This window comes from Callithrix jacchus, chromosome 21 (genome assembly GCF_049354715.1).
Source record: "Callithrix jacchus isolate 240 chromosome 21, calJac240_pri, whole genome shotgun sequence".
Classification (NCBI taxonomy): domain Eukaryota; kingdom Metazoa; phylum Chordata; class Mammalia; order Primates; family Cebidae; genus Callithrix; species Callithrix jacchus.
The window spans coordinates 21,366,472-21,387,954 of NC_133522.1; the positions used below are offsets into that span (position 1 = coordinate 21,366,472).

Here is a 21,483-nt window from a genome sequence, read left to right on the forward strand (position 1 = left end):
TATGAAAGAACAGGATCTTACAGTTTCTTTGCTTTTGAATCAGTAAGAGTCAGATTTATTGACTTGCAGTTTGCAGCTCAGTGAGGATGATAGAGATGTAGACGTTTCGGATTACACCAAGAGAAACATCCATATATACACGAATCTCTCTATCTCTGTATGTCACACATACATGTGAAGGCTAACCTCAAACGAATTCAGTGAATTTATGTTACAAATTTAGAGTAGATTTAATAACCTTAGAAGAACATTTATGTGAGTAAATATCATTTCTATAATATATAAGGTATGCAGTTTTAGTGTCTGTAATATTATGTAAAATCTTAATTTTAATTAACTTACAATATTACATTTCAGTAAATATAGGAAGGATTTCATAACTTAAGCAACAGATTATGAACAGTTTTATCACAAAGACTTTTTTCCTGATTGGCTTTTGTTTAGAGTGGTCTGCAGTTGTTAGAATATATCTTCTCTTATTTATTGCTTCCTCATTTTTTTTACATTTAAACAATTTTTAATTTTTAAGGCTCATTAAGTGCAATTGCAGAATACATTTCCATAAGTAAGGAGAGCCTGAAAAATAAAAGTCTATAATTTCTGATTTTTTTCAGCAGACCTCAGCTGTGTCTTATGGAACCTGCTTTAATCAAGAGCAGTCTGTATTCATGGCTCAGTTTTTTCCCTTTCCATTTATTTATTTAGAACTTTAAAGCATAAACAGCACTTTCACATGTTAATACCACTGTGTGGTATTAACATAGAGGACCACTATGAATAATATAGAAGGCTGGCATTCAAACAAAACTGGAGTACTGAAGCTGAAAATGCTACGTCCATAATTTATGACAATAATAAAGGTCTTACCTCATTTTTTAAAGAAAGAAATTGCCCTGAACATTTTTTTCCCTCAGTCTCAGCTTTTTGGTTTTGAATTTCTAGGATACTTGGCACATCTCTAATGTATTGTGTTTTATGTGTCACTCTTGGGAACTTCCTTTCTCTAATCCAATGTGTAAAATATAGGCTCCTTATTTTCAAAGTGTAGTGATTAAGGAGCACACTGCTGCTTCCAGTTTAAGAGGGCTAAGTGGTTCATTTACTTTACTTACCTCACTAAATTTCACTGAAATGACAGTGAATAAATATAAGAGGAAAGGTGTCAGGAAATTTCAGAGTAATATATTTCCACATACGGGATTATACTGATAGAAAATGAAGGGTAGAAGAAAACTTGTAGCTGGGAACAGATACTGGAGATGCTGGAACAGAAGAGGGAGATGTTCAGTTGAGCCATGGAAAAACGCTAAACTTATGTTCACAGGTACAGAGAGAAGAACTGGGTTTCACGGAAGTAATGAAAGTAGTTCATTAGAACATTGCTCTGATGGCCCATCAGCCTCTTTTAGAACAACACTGCCACCACCCCCAGTGTATACAGCCACTGTGACAGTAACAGCACAATGAAAAGGAGAAAGCTGCTGTTTAAAGAGGAAATGAGGCTTTCTAACATATGTGATATACATAGAAGAAAACTTCCTTATTGTGGCTTTCGGGGTCATACCTTCCCACTTACACAGAACTTGAAGCAAACTCTTCTAGTCAGGGGAGAGAAGTGTTGGCAGAAGAAAGCCACATCAGGTACCTATATTAATTAACCATTTCATCGTCTCATATTTTTAAACTGATAATGCCTATCCAGGGCATACATTTCACTCAAACCAACAGCATAAATAAAAGTCAACAAATGCAGAAGTCAGGTCCAGAACTAAAACCATAATATCTGGAATACAATAAGACCTTCAAAAGGTCTAATTAGTGTTTTCAGAGATTCAAAATACTGCGTATATAAAGTTAGTATAGAATATGCTAAAATAAGTCCAGTCTGAGAACAAGAAAGTTCTTGGAAACATTTAAATAATTTTAAAAGGTTGTATAAATGTAAGATAAATTAGAATTATCCCAAATGTACAACATCATAAACAGAGATGGAAAATGATAGATAAGAAAAAATTAGAGGAACAGTTCAAGAAGTTTAACATGTTTATAAAAAGAGCTTCAGTAAATGGGGAAAAATACTAAGTATCTAATATTTAAAGAAAAAATACTTCCCGTGCTAAAGAATAGAAATGCCTATTCCAGTAACCATTCTAGTTTACAGCAGAAAGATGGAGAGTCCCAAGGGGGTAGTTTGTGTTGCAGAGGACAGGGGCTAAATGAGATTAAAGAAACAGTAGGATATTTGATGAGTTTAAGTGTATTCAGAAGAGACTTTGGCTATTGAAGTGTTTGGGAATAAATTAGTCCTAGTTACACAGAAAACTAAGCATATAAAAAAATAATGACACAAGCTACAGATTTGGTGACCTTCACAAGCAATATATGTTTATTGAATATTTGAGAAGAAAACAGGTAATATATTGGAAGTGGAATAGGGAAGTATGGGAGAAATGGAGGAAAATATTAGAAAACACTTAAGACTGAGAAAGCTAATAGCCATATGAGATATTATTTTAAAATATAAAGAAATTAGCTAATAGAATGTAAGGTGGTGAGGGGCAACTAGTTTTGTGTTGTTTTGTTTTAATCATGATACTTGCAAAGGAACAAGGATCATATTGGCAACATACTTTTATAAGCGGTTTTTTATGTTAGAGTGCAATGGAGCAGTTGTGTATCTGTTACTCAAGAGCAAACTGGCTTAAGTAACATGGAAGTGTATTGACACCCAAAGGTAAAATGCCCAGGCATAGATCTTTAACCACACTTGATCCAAAGGTTCACATGAAGTGTTCACAACTCTCTTCATTTTGCAGATCTACTTATTTGTTGTTAGTAGGTTTTGTTCCCAGCCTTCACATAATGATGGAAATGTATCTTTCACAGAACTTCCTTATGTTTCTATTTGTGCTAATAACTGTTTTTCAACTTATTCCACTAAAGCTATAAGTTTATCTGATAAGTAATTAATACAAGAACAATCTTCCCACCAACCACATCTCAGTAGCTTAACATACCAAAAGAATTATATCCCTCACCCATTTTATGTGTACACTGTGGGTCGGGAAAGGAACTCTGCTTATCCTAGGTCTCTAGCTGAAGGAAGGAGCCAAGCACCGTTTTAAATGTTGGCAGGCACTGTGCTAAGGTAATAGGACTGACACCAGCAATTAAATATTCTAACTCAGAAGTGTCATATATCGTTTCTCTCATAACTCATGAGTCAAGACTGTTTATTTGGGTCTATCAACCAAAAGGGGGCCAGAAAATTCAACCTTACTACGTACCAAGAAGCTAGGGGAAGGAAGCTATTTGGCTAAAAGCACTAGTAACTAACATATTGTCCCATGGAACATCATAAAAGTAATAGGTTGCTAAAATTCCATGAATTAGATCGACCTTTTATCTTCTGTGTGGAACCTATGACCACAAATGGAGAGCATTCTGCTGTAGCAGCATAACAAACCAGCAGAATTGTGTATCTATTTCAGATACATCATGTATTATATTAATATTTATTTTAGTCCACAATAACACATTTTAGGTATAATATTTGGATTTTAAGTTAAAATAAATATCAATATTTTTATAATTAATCATTTTACAGCAATCTTTTAAAAGTTAAAACACAAATTTCTTTATATTGTTAATATAACTGTAATAACAATGTGTGTTTAGGTCTCTTTGTCTGCTCTGGAGCATATGTAATCACCAGAGGATCCCTGAGTGCCTCTCGAACCTTGTATGTTCAACTGTTGAATAATGTGCTACATCTCCCCATCCAGTTTTTTGAAACAAATTCCACAGGCCAGATCATCAGTCGTTTCACCAAGGTAAGGAAAAGACACACCTTATTAAATAGCATACATAAAAGTGACCCATAGTTAGTACCTTATATTCTCACCTGTATAAAAGTATCATGTGTTTTATACAGATGTCACTGTTAAATACATTTCTAAGCCTTAGGATGCATATAACTGATGTACAACAGAGTCACATTTTATACATATAATTAAAATGACACTTGAAAAATTACTTAAAAGATTCCAAGAAACACATGTGTTTTGATATCTGCAACTCTAATTCTTACATACATCGAGTTGTTTGAGAATCACTGCCTTAGGCTAAGAAGGGAAAGAAAATGTAAGTCAATATGCAGATAATGTAAGTCAATATGCAGATATCTAGACTTTGAAAACATTCTGCCTTTAAGAAAACACAACATCTCTTATGGTGAATGGGGAATGAGTGAAGATTTTCAGAGTGTCTCTGCTTACCTGTAGGAGTTTTCTCATTATGTTTTATAGAACTGCTATAAAGTGTTTCTAATACAACTGTCCTATAAAGATAAAATGCAAGCCATGAATGTGATTTTAAATTTCCTGGTAGCCATAATAAAGAAGTAAAATAAAATACTGTCGAAAGAATTAATTATGATAATACATTTTATTTAACAAAGTATATCCAAAACATTATTCCAAACTGTACTTAATATAAAATTATTAATCAATCTTTATATTTTTTGTACAAAGTCTTTTAAAGCTGGTTTTTATTATGTGCTTGTAGCATATCTCAACTTGCAATAGCTACACTCCAAGTGTTCAATAGTCACATATTGCTAATGGTCCTTATATTAAAGTGTGCAGGTTCATAACTTCAAAGTGTGTTAACACATTTCTATGTATATGTAGAAACATGGTGGATGTACAAAGAGAAGTGAAGATAAAACACAAAAACATAAATAAAAGTACCTAACATAATAAATTACTAATGGAATATTAAATCTTGCTTTATCGTACCAAGGTACATGTGGTTTCATGAAAACTTATAGAAGAGTTTGATCACCAGCATTCTTTCTCTCCCAGAGGATGTTTCTGACCAGAACCCTACTGATCAATTCTCATTTTTATACAGTAAAATTTCAAATGATTGAGCCTTATGCAGATGGGAGTATGGGCAGTTAAATTCTAAATAGGAAATTGCATGTGAATATGATACTGTTATACTATTTGGTATATGAGATAACAGGGGAACTCCCAGATGAAAGTAGAATTAACAAAATTTCATCTCGGCTTTTTGTGTCAATTTTGTCCTGAACTGAATAGTTTACCCATTCAAGGTTCAGTGTCTCAGTATTCCCTGGCATCTCTCAGGTCATACCTTGTGCCACAAACAGATTAAGTTCTATGCAACAAAGTGTGAAACAGGCAGGGCGTGGTGGCTCATGCCTCTAATTCCAAACTTTGGGAGGCAGAGACAGGAAGACCACCTGAGGTCAGGAGTTTGAGACAGCCTGACCAACATAACGAAACCCTGTCTCTACTAAAAATACAAAAACTAGTTGGGCATGGTGGCTAATGCCTGTAATCCTGAGTACTCAGGAGGCTGAGGCAAGAGCATTGCTTGGACCTGGGAGGCAGAGGCTTGCAGTGAGCCGAGATCTCACCATTGCACTTCAGCCTGGATGACACAGCAAAACCCCCTCTCAAATAAATAAATAAATTAAAAAATGTGTAAATCAATGCATGACCTTCCCATTGTCCTTCTCTCATTCCTATTGGCCCCTCCATCTTTCAGTTCATAATTTAGTAAATGAAGATTATTTTGTTTTTCTGTCTCTCTTGATAAGAGTAGGATTCAGTTACCCAGGAAGGCCACTGGACACATTCTTAGCTGATAACAATGCTCCAGCAGTGACTTACAAATTTTGACTCACAAATAGTGGTAGCGCAATGCCCCAAATACTGGAATTAAGAAAACTAGCTATTTAATCATGGGTTTTTTTTTTGGTATGTTTGTTCATTTTTTCTTTTTTGATCAAAGTCTGGCTTTAGTTGTATAATTAATTGCCATATAGTTGTCATTGGGAAATGCAAATTGCTTGATCGTAGGTGTCTTGAAATTAGAACAGCCTTTTAATTGTTATAGTTGACTAAAGGGGAAAAATATATGGAGATGAGCAAAGATCATGTAGTTAGATTTATTTATGTAATTATTAGATTGTCATACCTGGGTAAACATTTTTAATTTTGCCATTGAATAATATATTTCTTCTTTCTCTCATTCTAAACTGTAAAAAGTTAAAAATAAAGTAACCTAATATCAAATTTTTCAGGACATATTTATACTTGATATGCGTTTGCATTACTATTTACGGCTGTGGTTGAATTGTACATTGGATGTTATTGGAACAATTTTGGTCATTGTGGGAGCTTTGCCCCTCTTCATTCTGGGTATTATTCCCGTAGTGTTCTTCTATTTCTCTATACAAGTAAGTGCATACGTTTCTATTTGTATTAATAACTTGTAAGTTCACAGTCAAATACAGTTTCAGACCCACTTAAGCCCCCTCTTCGTCCAAGTTCTGTAAGAAGCAGAGTCCAAGAAAGGAATAGATGTACGGGAGATATGCTGGGGGAAACGCTTGTAAAAGATAAAGGAAAGGGAGCAAAGGAAGGCTGGGCTGAGCAAGCCCTCGGACAGCCATTCAGGCTGAATCCCTGTGAGGGAGAAAAAGAAAGAAGAAGGATTAGCACTGGGTAACAAGGGTCTTGGACTACAGGACAATTCCATAACAGGTTCAACAGGAAGCTGTCAATCGCTGTTGCCCGTTAGAGGGTCCCATGTGCACTTCCTGCCAGTACTCAGTCATTGGCTGGCCTCTACGCGACTACAGGAGTGGATCCATCAGTGCAGTCGCTGGAGCTGTCAGTCAGCCATGCTCCCTACAGCAGGAGAGGTGGAGACTGCATTTTTATTCCCACCACAAAACCTGTATGTTGTTCACATTTTAGCAGAAACTTAAAATCCCTGCATATCCAAGAGGGAAACAGATACTGCCTTTTCGTTCTGTTTTTCCAGACATCACCTGTTTCTTCCAGACAAACAATTGCTGGAAGAGCTGAATATGTCTCTCATGATACTTACATGATATCTTCATATTAAAGTGTGATCATCCAGTTTAAACTGCAAAATTATGTCGCTGTAAGGCTTCGGTGGAAATCAAACTTTTTAGCATATATATTTTTTTCTTCAGCAGTCAAACAAAGCAATTTTATTAAATAATGAAAAGAAAAAATTAAAATGAACATCTTTATTATCTTTATTATTTTACAAGAAGCCATGACAGCTTTTGGTTTAAAAAAAAGTTTATAGCTTCCTACAGAAATGGCTCACATAAAAGAAATTTCACCAGCTTGCTCCTACACTGTGATATAAAAGTTCTTTTCGTATTCACAGATTTATACACCTTATTTCTGTTCTCATAACTTTTTTGACACTTATCCCAAGGTACTAATCAAACATGCAAGAATGATAAATAGATGAATTTTTCAAATGTGTGATATCTGTAATATATTATGATATATTACAATGTAAGATATTGTAAAATATTTTAAACATCTCTTTACATTACCTTTATCAAAGTACATGCATTCTTTAAATTACAAGCTTAATTCACAAAAAAAGAGTGAAATTTGTGGGTGAAGGGGAGAAGAAAAGCAAAGCACACTGCCATGTGTGTACCTACGCAACTGTCTTGCATACTCTGCTCATGTACCCCAAAACCTATAATCCAATAAAAAATTAAAAAAAAAAAAAAAAAAAAAGAGTGAAATTTAAAGATATTTGTAGAAATAACTATTTCCCACTTATTTATTTATCTTGGCAATAAGGACTTCAATAAAAGAGGAAAATTAGTTTCAGTGAACTGAAAAACAAAAGGAGATTATAGGTGTAAATGGAGCTCAAACTGAATCCCAAATAATGAATGAATATTTTTCCACTCCACATTTTAGTTAATTATCCTCAAATATGCCATCTACTATGAAAATGTAATTCTTACATTTTTGGAGATTTTAAATAGAGTATAAAATACAGAGAAAACTACTTATTATTTCTAAATTTCCAGTGCCATTTCTATGTTAAAATAATATTTATTCCAAAGCATGGTTTCTATATCCTGATAGTCTTAACTGATAACATATAAGGTAAAATAAATCCTGAAGCATATATTTTAAATATAAAAGTATCTGAGCTCTTTTCACAAAAATATTCTTAGAGTTTAATGCTTTTCAAAAACTCAAATTTTTAAAATTCATGTTAGAGTGTAGTGTGCTCAAGCCAGATTACAAATAATTTTCTCATTTCTATACCTATACTCTATTATTCATCCTACTTCACATGTTTTTCCTGTTCTCTCTTGTCCATCCCCATCTTACTTAACATTGATGGCCTACATCATATTCCACTTTCTCTGTGGAGCATTCTCTGTCAAAATAGTGCAAAGAAAACTGACTATTTGTCTACTATTCTGATATCTACTATTACGGTTTTATTACACTGCTGGTATATACTGATGGTATAGTAAATGCAGAATATATGAAAATGTAAGTGCTCTGGGGGAAGAGACTATGTCTTATACATATATTAAAGATCTATAAAAAAGCACTCATGTGTCAAAAGGAATTTTATGTGATGGTCTCCTGTCTGGTAAACTACAACAGAGTGATCAGGAGTAAAAGAGTCTAGAAACCATGTCTCATTAGGGGGAGTGTAGGATGAGGTCTGAATTTGGATTCAGAAACTTGGAGTTCTAGTCATTTTCGTTACTTGTGTACCTTGCACATCATTTCTTTTCTAGGCTCCATGTGTTTCCCCTGTGAAATAAAAGGTTTGATTTAGATGTGTGCTATGTAAAGTGTGGTTCCTGGATGCATGGGCCATAGCCCAGACCTACTGGATCAGAGTCTCTCAAGGTGGGGCCCTGAAACCTGCCTTTCAACAAATGCTTCAGGCAGGTGATTCTTACTAAAGTATGAGAAGCATTGATCTAGTTAAAAGTTTCTTAAATCAGATTTCCCAGAGAGTTGTCTGAAAAAACTCCGTGGATTCTACAATTCACTGAAACTTTATCAGAAGCTCCAAGTGTGTATGCATATTTACGTTTGTCTAGGGAAAGCATTTTACCCTCATTTATCTACTCACAGGGTCTGTGACCCCAGTAACATAGTCCCTAATCTAGACAATCTCTTAAATCCCCTTGTGGCCTCAGAATGCCATAGTCTTTTGTATTCTTCAGAGCACTTAGCACAGAGTTCATAAGTGTAGACCACCAAACTGTATGTAACCTGAAATATGTTTTTGTTTAGCTCGCTCAGTGGTTTTAACAAAGGTAGACATTTTAAAATCAGAGATTTTACATAAAATTCCAGATTTAAGATTTTCCTGAAAATTTTGCAAGGCCTCCTAACTCTTAATTGTCATTTCCAGGTGGTAGCAATTTTCTGGGGCTGATTAACGGCCCAGTTAATTCAGGGCGATGCTCCCTCCAGCTCTCCACAGTCCCTACCTATCCAAATTGTCCTCAACTTGAAGCCAAGGGGAAGTAGACAACTTCTAATTGTGTCTGCAGTGAAAATTTTTGAAGAAAAAAAATAAAAACTATTTTTGCTGTAATTACGTTTAAGTACAAAATATGATTGTTTGTGTATTTGGTCTGCTTCCCTGATTCAGTGAGTTAATTGTTTGGTCACATTTTCAACATGTAACATAGAGCTTTTTGCATGGTGGGTACTCAGTAATGGTCATCTGAGAACATTGTCAAAGTGAAATTTTGCCCACTTATATTCTAGTTGTCCTGTCCAGAATTGGGGCTTTTTCTTTTCTTTTTTTTTTTTTTTTGAGACAGTGTCTCATTCTATTACCTAGGCTGGAGTGCAGTGGCATGGTATGATCTTGGCTCACTGCAACCTCTGCCTCCCAAGTTCAAGCGATTCTCCTGTCTCAGCTTCCTGAGTAGTTGGGACAACAGCAGTCACCACCACACCTGGCTAGTTTTTATATTTTTGGTAGAGATGGGGATTCATCATGTTGCTCGGACTGGTCTTGAACCCCTGAGCTCAAGTAATCCATGCACCTTGGCCTCCAAAGTGCTGGGATTACAGGCCTGAGCCACCGCTCCCAGCCTCAGAATTTAGGCTTTATAACCATTACGAGAGCACGAGTTTCCTAAGGCTTCTGTAACAAAGTGCTGTCAACTGGGTGGGTTAAAATAACAGAAATGTATTCTCTCACATTTAAAAAAATCTGTTTGTTTCTTTTTATTTTATATTTTTGAGACAAGGCCTGGCTCTGTCACCAGGGTATAGGGTAGTGGCATGATCATTGCTCACTGCAGTCTTGACCTCCTGGGCTCAAGTTAACCTCCTACCTCAGCCTCTCAAGTAGCTAGGCCCACAGGCATGCACTACCACATTTGGATAATATTTTTCTTTTTTTACTTTTTGTAAAGACAAGGTCTCCTGACATTGCCCAAGCTGATCTCAAACTCCTGAGCTCAAGCAACTCTCCTGTGTTGGCCTCCCGAAGTGTTGGCCTTAAAGGCGTGGGCTCACACTTGCCCTCTCTCACAGTTCTGAAGGGCAGAAGTCTAAAATCAATATATAGGCAGAGTTGATTCCTTCTGGAGGCTATGAGAGGAAATCTGTTTCATGCTCCTCTCCTAGCTTCTGCTGACTGTCAATAATCCTGGTATTTTCCTTGGCTTCTAAACACATCACTTAAATCTCTGCCACTGGCAGACATGGTGTTTTTCTTGTCTATGTCTTCTTTTTATTGTCTCTGATAAGGACACTCAAGATTGGATTTACGGTCTACCCTACATTCAGGGTGATGTCATCCTGAGATCCTTAATTACATGTACAAAGATGCAGTTTCTAAATAAGGTCACATTCAGAGATACTGGGGGTTAGGACTTGTATGTAACTTTTTGGGGTCACTTTTTAAATCCCTACACAAGGGTCTCACAGTTTTTAAACTATTGAAGCAATTTCTGCTGCATCTTTCTAACTGCTTCTTTCTATCTTCTGATCAGAGATACTACGTGGCAAGCTCTCGGCAAATCCAGAGGTTGACAGGAGCGTCCCGTTCTCCTGTCATTTCCCACTTTAGTGAGACTCTATCAGGAGTGTCCACTATCAGAGCATTTGGACATGAACAGAGGTTTATCCAGCAAAACAAAGAGGTGGTGAATGAAAACTTGGTCTGTTTCTACAATAATGTAATTTCTAACCGGTAAGTCCCATCAATATCTAGCCTAGGATCAGTCTCTCTTCTTAGATATCTTGCTCACTGACTTCTAAACAGAGTGTTTTGTAATGGCATTTCATCCAATTTTAGGAGTATGTATTAATAAGACAAATATTTTCTAGTATTTAATGTATGTTTAAATTAAATTACATCTATTCATATTCACATGAAAGGTACATACTATTTAATAAGAAAAAATGTCCCAAGTTGTTGAAAGGTATGTGGATACTATTAGAATTACTGATGACATAATTCTACATTGTGTTTTATATTTTTAGAAGATATTTTATTTGTATACACTGTTGTGTAAGATTTTTGGATTTGAAGTTATAAGCTTACATAAAGGAGAAAAAGGAAATATTAAATAGTAGTTGGGCACATTTCAATTTTTGGAGACTAATTTTATTATATTAAAAAGTGTATACAATTGTAAAGGGAATTGATTATCCAAAAGGATTTTAAAAATGCAATACATCATTTTAGCTAGTGTTTTCTTGCTTTGAAATTCTGAGGTCTACAAAAGTAAAATGCATTTTCATGCAGATGAATTTTTTCAGTTATCATGTGATGATCCTGTGTTTGATTGATTTCCAAGTCAGCGGAGGAGGAAAAAGAAAGTAGCTATTGCTGTTTACTTCTCGATTTCCCAGAGACATAGTACCAAGTGCACCAAAACTTTTTCATCTCAGTTACTCAGGAATATATTCCATTTATCACAGGTGGCTGTCTGTTAGACTTGAATTTCTTGGCAACTTACTGGTGCTTCTTGCTGCACTGCTTGCTGTGCTGGCTGGCAATTCTATAGATTCAGCAATAGTTGGTTTGTCTATCTCCTATGCCCTTAATGTAAGTAATAACGATTTTTGTGGTATATGGTATGTTTACAATCCAATAAGTTAAACACTCTTCTTCTTTGCTTGTCTGAATTATGGATTATGTTAACTAAATAATGAGAGACAAATCTGGATTGCCCTGGAGGCTCATTTCTTTCTCTATCTTGTTAGTAGCAGAAAGCTAGCTCAGCAATTCTAAGTTAACTTATAGGAAGAACAGGCTGATACTCAAGACTGAGTGCTAAAGGATCAGGAAACTCCTGCTATTCCACAGTTACTCAGAAGTTTCCTGCTCTCCTGTCCTGATGGATTTACAGAGTATTACAAGGGTAAGGTCCCTCTCCAGCACAGTTGGTGTACCTAATTTGCGCAGCCTAAGCCAAGAAGACAATGCAAGCTCTAGGGAGAACATATGTGCTACTTCTCCTTGGTTTGTATGTTTTTTTCTAATAAACCTTACTTGATATTACACTGCTAGATATACCACTAGTGTATTACTAGTGGTAGGACGCACACCACCTTTGTAAAATAGCAAATGCCCTAAACTGCTTAAGAATTCCACGTTATGAAGAAGGTAAGTCTAGATGATTTTGTTGTATATTCTTGGTCTCATATTCAAAAACCTTGAGCCAGTTGCATTTCAGAATTCAGAATTTAGGCTTCTGGAAAAGAAATATGTATACATCCATATCCAGGGCCTGGTTCAGAAGCCTATAATCAAACACTACTGTTTTTACAGTGAACTGTGTGCCTATACACCGTAACTGGATTAAGTAAATGCTTTGAAGAGCCCCATATCAGTTCAAGTCAGGTGGGCTATCAAATAAGTTGGCACCAAACTCAAGAAAAAATTGAATTGTACAAATTTTTTTCTTCTTTTAGAATTCTGTTGGAAGTTACACTCTTGAAGAGCCTACATTTGGGAATAGGGTGAGAAGAAAATATAGGTTTTTTTGTTTTTTTAAATGGGAAAGGAATAGTTCCAAAGTTAGGAGAATCTTCCTTCTGGTGGAAGGTAGTGAAGAATGCCAAAGTGTTTGCAGATGATTATTTTTTTCTCATTTAGTATGAACATTTTTTTTGAGGCACATCCCATCGATCTTGGCATGCATCATTCTTTATACCCAGTATTCACTTCTTGAATATACGCTGAATTATGGTCCATCTTCTGACAAATCGTTTCAATATTTATGATGTTAATGAGTGAAATATCCTTAAAGAAACACAGTATGTATATGAAGAAATACACTTATTTGTAGAGCTGCTAAATAAAAGTAATAACAGTATTTGAGATAGTATGTGACAAGTTCTTGGCAGATCCAAGAAATGAAAAGTGAAACTTTATTTAAAAAATTATTTGTATTACATAAAAAACTAAAGAACATGCATTATGCTCTTGTTTTCTTCACCATACCCCCTAGATAACTCATTCTCTGAATTTTTGGGTAAAGAAAACAAGTGAAATTGAAACCAATGCAGTTTCTCTTGAAAGAGTCTGTGAATATGAAAATATGGATAAAGAGGTAAGCACTCCTCCTGTAATCCTAGTACTTTGGGAGGCTGAGGCGGGAGGACTACTTCAGGTCAAGAGTTCAAGACTGGTCTGGTCAACATAATGAGATTCTGTGTTTCCAAAATATAAAAGTAAGCTGGGAGTTGTGGCTTACGCCATTAGTTCAAGCTACTTGGGAGGGTGAGGTGGGAGAATCCCTTCTGCTTGGGAGTTCAAAGTTGCAGTGAGCTATGATGGAGCCACTGTACTCTAGCCTGAGTGATAGCACAAGATCCTGTCTAATTAAAAGAGAGAGAGAGAGAGAGAGAGAGAGAGGGAGAGAAAAGAGACAAGCAGTGAGCACTCCTAAATAATCAATAAATGGGTTGGATGCAAGAGTAAGACACAGTAATGTACCATGAATTGCCATTTAAAAAAATAAAGTTTGTTTTTTTTTTAAATTTTTTATTGGATTATAGGTTTTGGGGTACATGAGCAGAGCATGCAAGACAGTTGCGTAGGTACACACATGGCAGTGTGCTTTGCTTTTCTTCTCCCCTTCACCCACATTTGGCATTGCTCCCCAGGCTATCCCTCCCCACCTCCCCCTCCCACTGGCCCTCCCCTTTACCCCCCAATAGATCCCACTGTTTAGTACTCCCCTATCTGTGTCCATGTGTTCTCATTTTTCATCACCCACCTATGAGTGAGAATATGCGGTGTTTCATTTTCTGTTCTTGTGTCAGTTTGCTGAGGATGATGTTCTCCAGATTCATCCATGTCCCTACAAACGACACGAACTCATCATTTCTGATTGCTGCATAATATTCCATGGTGTATATGTGCCACATTTTTCCAATCCAGTCTATTATCAATGGGCATTTGGGTTGATTCCAGGTCTTTGCTATTGTAAACAGTGCTGCAATGAACATTCGTGTACATGTGTCCTTATAGTAGAATGATGTATAGTCTTTTGGATATATACCCAGTAATGGGATTGCTGGGTCAAATGGAATTTCTATTTCTAAGGCCTTAAGGAATCGCCACACTGTCTTCCACAATGGTTGAACTAATTTACACTCCCACCAACAGTGTAAAAGTGTTCCTTTTTCTCCACATCCTCTCCAGCATCTGTTGTCTCCAGATTTTTTAATGATCGCCATTCTAACTGGCGTGAGATGGTATCTCAATGTGGTTTTGATTTGCATCTCTCTGATGACCAGTGATGATGAGCATTTTTTCATATGATTGTTGGCCTCATATATGTCTTCTTTCGTAAAGTATCTGTTCATATCCTTTGCCCACTTTTGAATGGGCTTGTTTGTTTTTTTCCTGTAAATCTGTTTGAGTTCTTTGTAAATTCTAGATATCAGCCCTTTGTCAGATGGGTAGACTGCGAAAATTTTTTCCCATTCTGTTGGTTGCCGATCCACTCTAGTGACTGTTTCTTTTGCCGTGCAGAAGCTGTGGAGTTTCATTAGGTCCCATTTGTCTATTTTGGCTTTTGTTGCCAATGCTTTTGGTGTTTTGTTCATGAAGTCCTTGCCTACTCCTATGTCCTGGATAGTTTTTCCTAGATTTCCTTCTAGGGTTTTTATGGTGCCAGGTCTTATGTTTAAGTCTTTAATCCATCTGGAGTTAATTTTAGTGTAAGGTGTCAGGAAGGGGTCCAGTTTCTGCTTTCTGCACATGGCTAGCCAGTTTTCCCAACACCATTTGTTAAACATGGAATCCTTTCCCCATTGCTTGTTTTTGTCAGGTTTATCAAAGATTGTATAGTTGTATATATGTTGTGTTGCCTCCGGTGCCTCTGTTTTGTTCCATTGGTCTATATCTCTGTTTTGGTACCAGTACCATCCTGTTTTGATTACTGTAGCCTTGTAGTATAGTTTGAAATCCGGTAGTGTGATGCCCCCCGCTGTGTTCTTTTTGCTTAGAATTGACTTGACTATGCGGGCTCTCTTTTGGTACCATATGAAGTTCATGGTGGTTTTTTCCAGTTCTGTGAAGAAAGTCAATGGTAGCTTGATGGGGATAGCGTTGATTCTGTAAATTACTTTGGGCAGTATAGCCATTTTCACGATATTAATTCTTCCTAACCATGAACATGGAATGTTTCTCCATCTGTTTGTGTCCTCTCTGATTTCGTTGAGCAGTGGTTTGTAGTTCTCCTTGAAGAGGTCCCTTACTTTCCTTGTGAGTTGTATTCCAAGGTATTTTATTCTTTTTGTAGCAATTGCGAATGGCAGTTCGTTCTTGATTTGGCTTTCTTTAAGTCTGTTATTGGTGTAGACGAATGCTTGTGATTTTTGCACATTGATTTTATATCCTGAGACTTTGCTGAAGTTGCTTATCAGTTTCAGGAGTTTTTGGGCTGAGGCAATGGGGTCTTCTAGGTATACTATCATGTCGTCTGCAAATAGAGACAATTTGGCTTCCACCTTTCCTATTTGAATACCCTTTATTTCTTTTTCTTGCCTGATTGCTCTGGCTAGAACTTCCACTACTATATTGAATAGGAGTGGTGAGAGAGGGCATCCTTGTCTAGTGCCAGATTTTAAAGGGAATGCTTCCAGTTTTTGCCCATTCAGTATGATATTGGCTGTTGGTTTGTCATAAATAGCTTTTATTACTTTGAGATACGTTCCATCGATACCGAGTTTATTGAGGGTTTTTAGCATAAAGCGCTGTTGAATTTTGTCAAATGCCTTCTCTGCGTCAATTGAGATAATCATGTGGTTTTTGTTTTTGGTTCTGTTTATGTGGTGAATTACGTTGATAGACTTGCGTATGTTGAACCAGCCTTGCATCCCTGGGATGAATCCTACTTGATCATGATGAATAAGTTTTTTGATTTGCTGTTGCAATCGGCTTGCCAATATTTTATTGAAGATTTTTGCATCTATGTTCATCATGGATATTGGCCTGAAGTTTTCTTTTCTCGTTGGGTCTCTGCCGGGTTTGGTATCAGGATGATGTTGGTCTCATAAAATGATTTGGGAAGGATTCCCTCTTTTTGGATTGTTTGAAATAGTTTTAGAAGGAATGGTACCAGCTCCTCCTTGTGTGTCTGGTAGAATTCGGCTGTGAACCCGTCTGGACCTGGGCTTTTTTTGTGTGGTAGGCTCTTAATTGCTGCCTCAACTTCAGACCTTGTTATTGGTCTATTCATAGTTTCAGCTTCCTCCTGGTTTAGGCTTGGGAGGACACAGGAGTCCAGGAATTTATCAATTTCTTCCAGGTTTACTAGTTTATGCGCATAGAGTTGTTTGTAATATTCTCTGATGATGGTTTGAATTTCTGTGGAATCTGTGGTGATTACCCCTTTATCATTTTTTTTTTTATTGGATTATAGGTTTTGGGGTACATGAGCAGAGCATGCAAGACAGTTGCGTAGGTACACACATGGCAGTGTGCTTTGCTTTTCTTCTCCCCTTCACCCACATTTGGCATTTCTCCCCAGGCTATCCCTCCCCACCTCCCCCTCCCACTGGCCCTCCCCTTTTACCCCCAATAGACCCCAGTGTTTAGTACTCCCCTCCCTGTGTCCATGTGTTCTCATTTTTCATCACCCACCTATGAGTGAGAATATGCGGTGTTTCATTTTCTGTTCTTGTGTCAGTTTGCTGAGGATGATGTTTTCCAGATTCATCCATGTCCCTACAAACGACACGAACTCATCATTTCTGATTGCTGCATAATATTCCATGGTGTATATGTGCCACATTTTTCCAATCCAGTCTATTATCAATGGGCATTTGGGTTGATTCCAGGTCTTTGCTATTGTAAACAGTGCTGCAGTGAACATTTGTGTACATGTGTCCTTATAGTAGAACGATTTATAGTCTTTTGGATATATACCCAGTAATGGGATTGCTGGGTCAAATGGAATTTCTATTTCTAAGGCCTTGAGGAATCGCCACACTGTCTTCCACAATGGTTGAACTAATTTACACTCCCACCAACAGTGTAAAAGTGTTCCTTTTTCTCCACATCCTCTCCAGCATCTGTTGTCTCCAGATTTTTTAATGATCGCCATTCTAACTGGCGTGAGATGGTATCTCAATGTGGTTTTGATTTGCATCTCTCTGATGACCAGTGACGATGAGCATTTTTTCATATGATTGTTGGCCTCATATATGTCTTCTTTCGTAAAGTATCTGTTCATATCCTTTGCCCACTTTTGAATGGGCTTGTTTGTTTTTTTCCTGTAAATCTGCTTGAGTTCTTTGTAAATTCTGGATATCAGCCCTTTGTCAGATGGGTAGACTGCGAAAATTTTTTCCCATTCTGTTGGTTGCCGATCCACTCTAGTGACTGTTTCTTTTGCCGTGCAGAAGCTGTGGAGTTTCATTAGGTCCCATTTGTCTATTTTGGCTTTTGTTGCCAATGCTCTTGGTGTTTTGTTCATGAAGTCCTTGCCTACTCCTATGTCCTGGATAGTTTTTCCTAGATTTCCTTCTAGGGTTTTTATGGTGCCAGGTCTTATGTTTAAGTCTTTAATCCATCTGGAGTTAATTTTAGTGTAAGGTGTCAGGAAGGGGTCCAGTTTCTGCTTTCTGCACATGGCTAGCCAGTTTTCCCAACACCATTTGTTAAACATGGAATCCTTGCCCCATTGCTTGTTTTTGTCAGGTTTATCAAAGATTGTATAGTTGTATGTATGTTGTGTTGCCTTCGGTGCCTCTGTTTTGTTCCATTGGTCTATATCTCTGTTTTGGTACCAGTACCATGCTGTTTTGATTACTGTAGCCTTGTAGTATAGTTTGAAATCCGGTAGTGTGATGCCCCCCGCTGTGTTCTTTTTGCTTAGAATTGACTTGACTATGCGGGCTCTCTTTTGGTTCCATATGAAGTTCATGGTGGTTTTTTCCAGTTCTGTGAAGAAAGTCAATGGTAGCTTGATGGGGATAGCGTTGATTCTGTAAATTACTTTGGGCAGTATAGCCATTTTCACGATATTAATTCTTCCTAACCATGAACATGGAATGTTTCTCCATCTGTTTGTGTCCTCTCTGATTTTGTTGAGCAGTGGTTTGTAGTTCTCCTTGAAGAGGTCCCTTACGTTCCTTGTGAGTTGTATTCCAAGGTATTTTATTCTTTTTGTAGCAATTGCGAATGGCAGTTCGCTCTTGATTTGGCTTTCTTTAAGTCTGTTATTGGTGTAGACGAATGCTTGTGATTTTTGCACATTGATTTTATATCCTGAGACTTTGCTGAAGTTGTTTATCAGTTTCAGGAGTTTTTGGGCTGAGGCAATGGGGTCTTCTAGGTATACTATCATGTCGTCTGCAAATAGAGACAATTTGGCTTCCACCTTTCCTATTTGAATACCCTTTATTTCTTTTTCTTGCCTGATTGCTCTGGCTAGAACTTCCAGTACTATATTGAATAGGAGTGGTGAGAGAGGGCATCCTTGTCTAGTACCAGATTTCAAAGGGAATGCTTCCAGTTTTTGCCCATTCAGTATGATATTGGCTGTTGGTTTGTCATAAATAGCTTTTATTACTTTGAGATACGTTCCATCGATACCGAGTTTATTGAGGGTTTTTAGCATAAAGGGCTGTTGAATTTTGTCAAATGCCTTCTCTGCATCAATTGAGATAATCATGTGGTTTTTGTTTTTGGTTCTGTTTATGTGGTGAATTACGTTGATAGACTTGCGTATGTTGAACCAGCCTTGCATCCCTGGGATGAATCCTACTTGATCATGATGAATAAGTTTTTTGATTTGCTGTTGCAGTCGGCTTGCCAATATTTTATTGAAGATTTTTGCATCTATGTTCATCATGGATATTGGCCTGAAGTTTTCTTTTCTCGTTGGGTCTCTGCCGGGTTTTGGTATCAGGATGATGTTGGTCTCATAAAATGATTTGGGAAGGATTCCCTCTTTTTGGATTGTTTGAAATAGTTTTAGAAGGAATGGTACTAGCTCCTCCTTGTTTGTCTGGTAGAATTCGGCTGTGAACCCATCTGGACCTGGGCTTTTTTTGTGAGGTAGGCTCTTAATTGCTGCCTCAACTTCAGACCTTGTTATTGGTCTATTCATAGTTTCAGCTTCCTCCTGGTTTAGGCTTGGGAGGACACAGGAGTCCAGGAATTTATCCATTTCTTCCAGGTTTACTAGTTTATGTGCATAGAGTTGTTTGTAATATTCTCTGATGATGGTTTGAATTTCTGTGGAATCTGTGGTGATTTCCCCTTTATCATTTTTTATTGCATCTATTTGGTTGTTCTCTCTTTTCTTTTTAATCAATCTGGCTAGTGGTCTGTCTATTTTGTTGATCTTTTCAAAAAACCAGCTCTTGGATTTATTGATTTTTTGAAGGGTTTTTCGTGTCTCAATCTCCTTCAGCTCAGCTCTGATCTTAGTTATTTCTTGTCTTCTGCTGGGTTTTGAGTTTTGTTGATCTTGCTCCTCTAGCTCTTTCAATTTTGACGATAGGGTGTCAATTTTGGATCTCTCCATTCTCCTCATATGGGCACTTATTGCTATATACTTTCCTCTAGAGACTGCTTTAAATGTGTCCCAGAGGTTCTGGCACGTTCTGTCTTCGTTCTCATTGGTTTCGAAGAACTTCTTTATTTCTGCCTTCATTTCGTTGTTTACCCAGTCAACATTCAAGAGCCAGTGGTTCAGTTTCCATGAAGCTGTGCGGTTCTGGGTCAGTTTCTGAATTCTGAGTTCTAACTTGATTGCAGTATGGTCTGAGAGGCTGTTTGTTATGATTTCAGTTGTTTTGCATTTGTTGAGCAGTGCTTTAATTCCAATTATGTGGTCAATTTTAGAGTAGGTGTGATGTGGTGCTGAGAAGAATGTATATTCTGTGGATTTGGGGTGGAGAGTTCTGTAAATGTCTATGAGGTTTGCTTGCTCCAGGTCTGAGTTCAAGCCCTGGATATCCTTGTTGATTTTCTGTCTGGTTGATCTGTCTAGTATTGACAGTGGAGTGTTAAAGTCTCCAACTATTATTGTGTGGGAGTCTAAGTCCTTTTGTAAGTCATTAAGAACTTGCCTTATGTATCTGGGTGCTCCTGCATTGGGTCCATATATGTTTAGGATCGTTAGCTCTTCTTGTATCGATTTTTTTACCATTATGTAATGGCCTTCTTTGTCTCTTTTGATCTTTGCTGCTTTAAAGTCTATTTTATCAGAGATGAGAATTGCAACTCCTGCTTTTTTTTTTTGCTTTCCATTAGCTTGGTAAATCTTCCTCCATCCCTTTATTTTGAGCCTTTGTGTATCCTTGCATGTGAGATGGGTTTCCTGGATACAGCACACTGATGGGTTTTGGCTTTTTATCCAATTTACCAGTCTGTGTCTTTTGATTGGTGCATTTAGTCCGTTTACATTTAGGGTTAATATTGTTATGTGTGAATTTGATACTGCCATTTTGATGCTAAGTGGCTGTTTTGCCTGTTAGTTGTTGTAGATTCTTCATTATGTTGAAGCTCTTTAGCATTCAGTGTGATTTTGGAATGGCTGGTACTGGTTGATCCTTTCTATGTGTAGTGCCTCTTTTAGGAGCTCTTGTAAAGCAGGCCTGGTTGTGACAAAATCTCTGAGTACTTGCTTGTCCGCAAAGGATTTTATTTTTCCTTCACTTCTGAAGCTCAGTTTGGCTGGATATGAAATTCTGTGTTGAAAGTTCTTTTCTTTAAGAATGTTGAATATTGGCCCCTACTCTCTTCTGACTTGTAGTGTTTCTGCCGAGAGATCTGCTGTGAGTCTGATGGGCTTCCCTTTGTGGGTGACCCGACCTTTCTCTCTGGCTGCCCTTAGTATTCTCTCCTTTATTTCAACCCTGTTGAATCTGACGATTATGTGCCTTGGGGTTGCTCTTCTTGCGGAATATCTTTGTGGTGTTCTCTGTATTTCCTGCCATTGAGTGTTGGCCTGTCTTGCTAGGTGGGGGAAATTTTCCTGGATGATGTCCTGAAGAGTATTTTCCAGCTTGGATTCATTCTCTTCGTCCCCTTCTGGTACACCTATCTAACGTAGGTTAGGTCTTTTCACATAGTCCCACATTTCTTGGAGACTTTGTTCATTCCTTTTTGCGCTTTTTTCTC

General features: G+C 37.2%; 1 protein-coding gene across 3 annotated transcripts in view; it reads left to right on the forward strand.

The window, feature by feature from the left end:
• The window catches only part of LOC100395919 (ATP-binding cassette sub-family C member 2-like), a 106,175-nt gene that overhangs the window by 66,409 nt on the left and 18,283 nt on the right, over nt 1-21,483 (forward strand). For all 3 annotated transcript variants that reach the window (XM_008986488.5, XM_054248945.2, XM_035283003.3), the window contains 5 exons: nt 3,679-3,833; nt 6,116-6,271; nt 10,874-11,073; nt 11,808-11,934; nt 13,343-13,444. In XM_008986488.5, the coding sequence (XP_008984736.2) occupies nt 3,679-3,833; nt 6,116-6,271; nt 10,874-11,073; nt 11,808-11,934; nt 13,343-13,444 (740 nt within the window). The remainder of the gene's footprint in view (nt 1-3,678; nt 3,834-6,115; nt 6,272-10,873; nt 11,074-11,807; nt 11,935-13,342; nt 13,445-21,483) is intronic.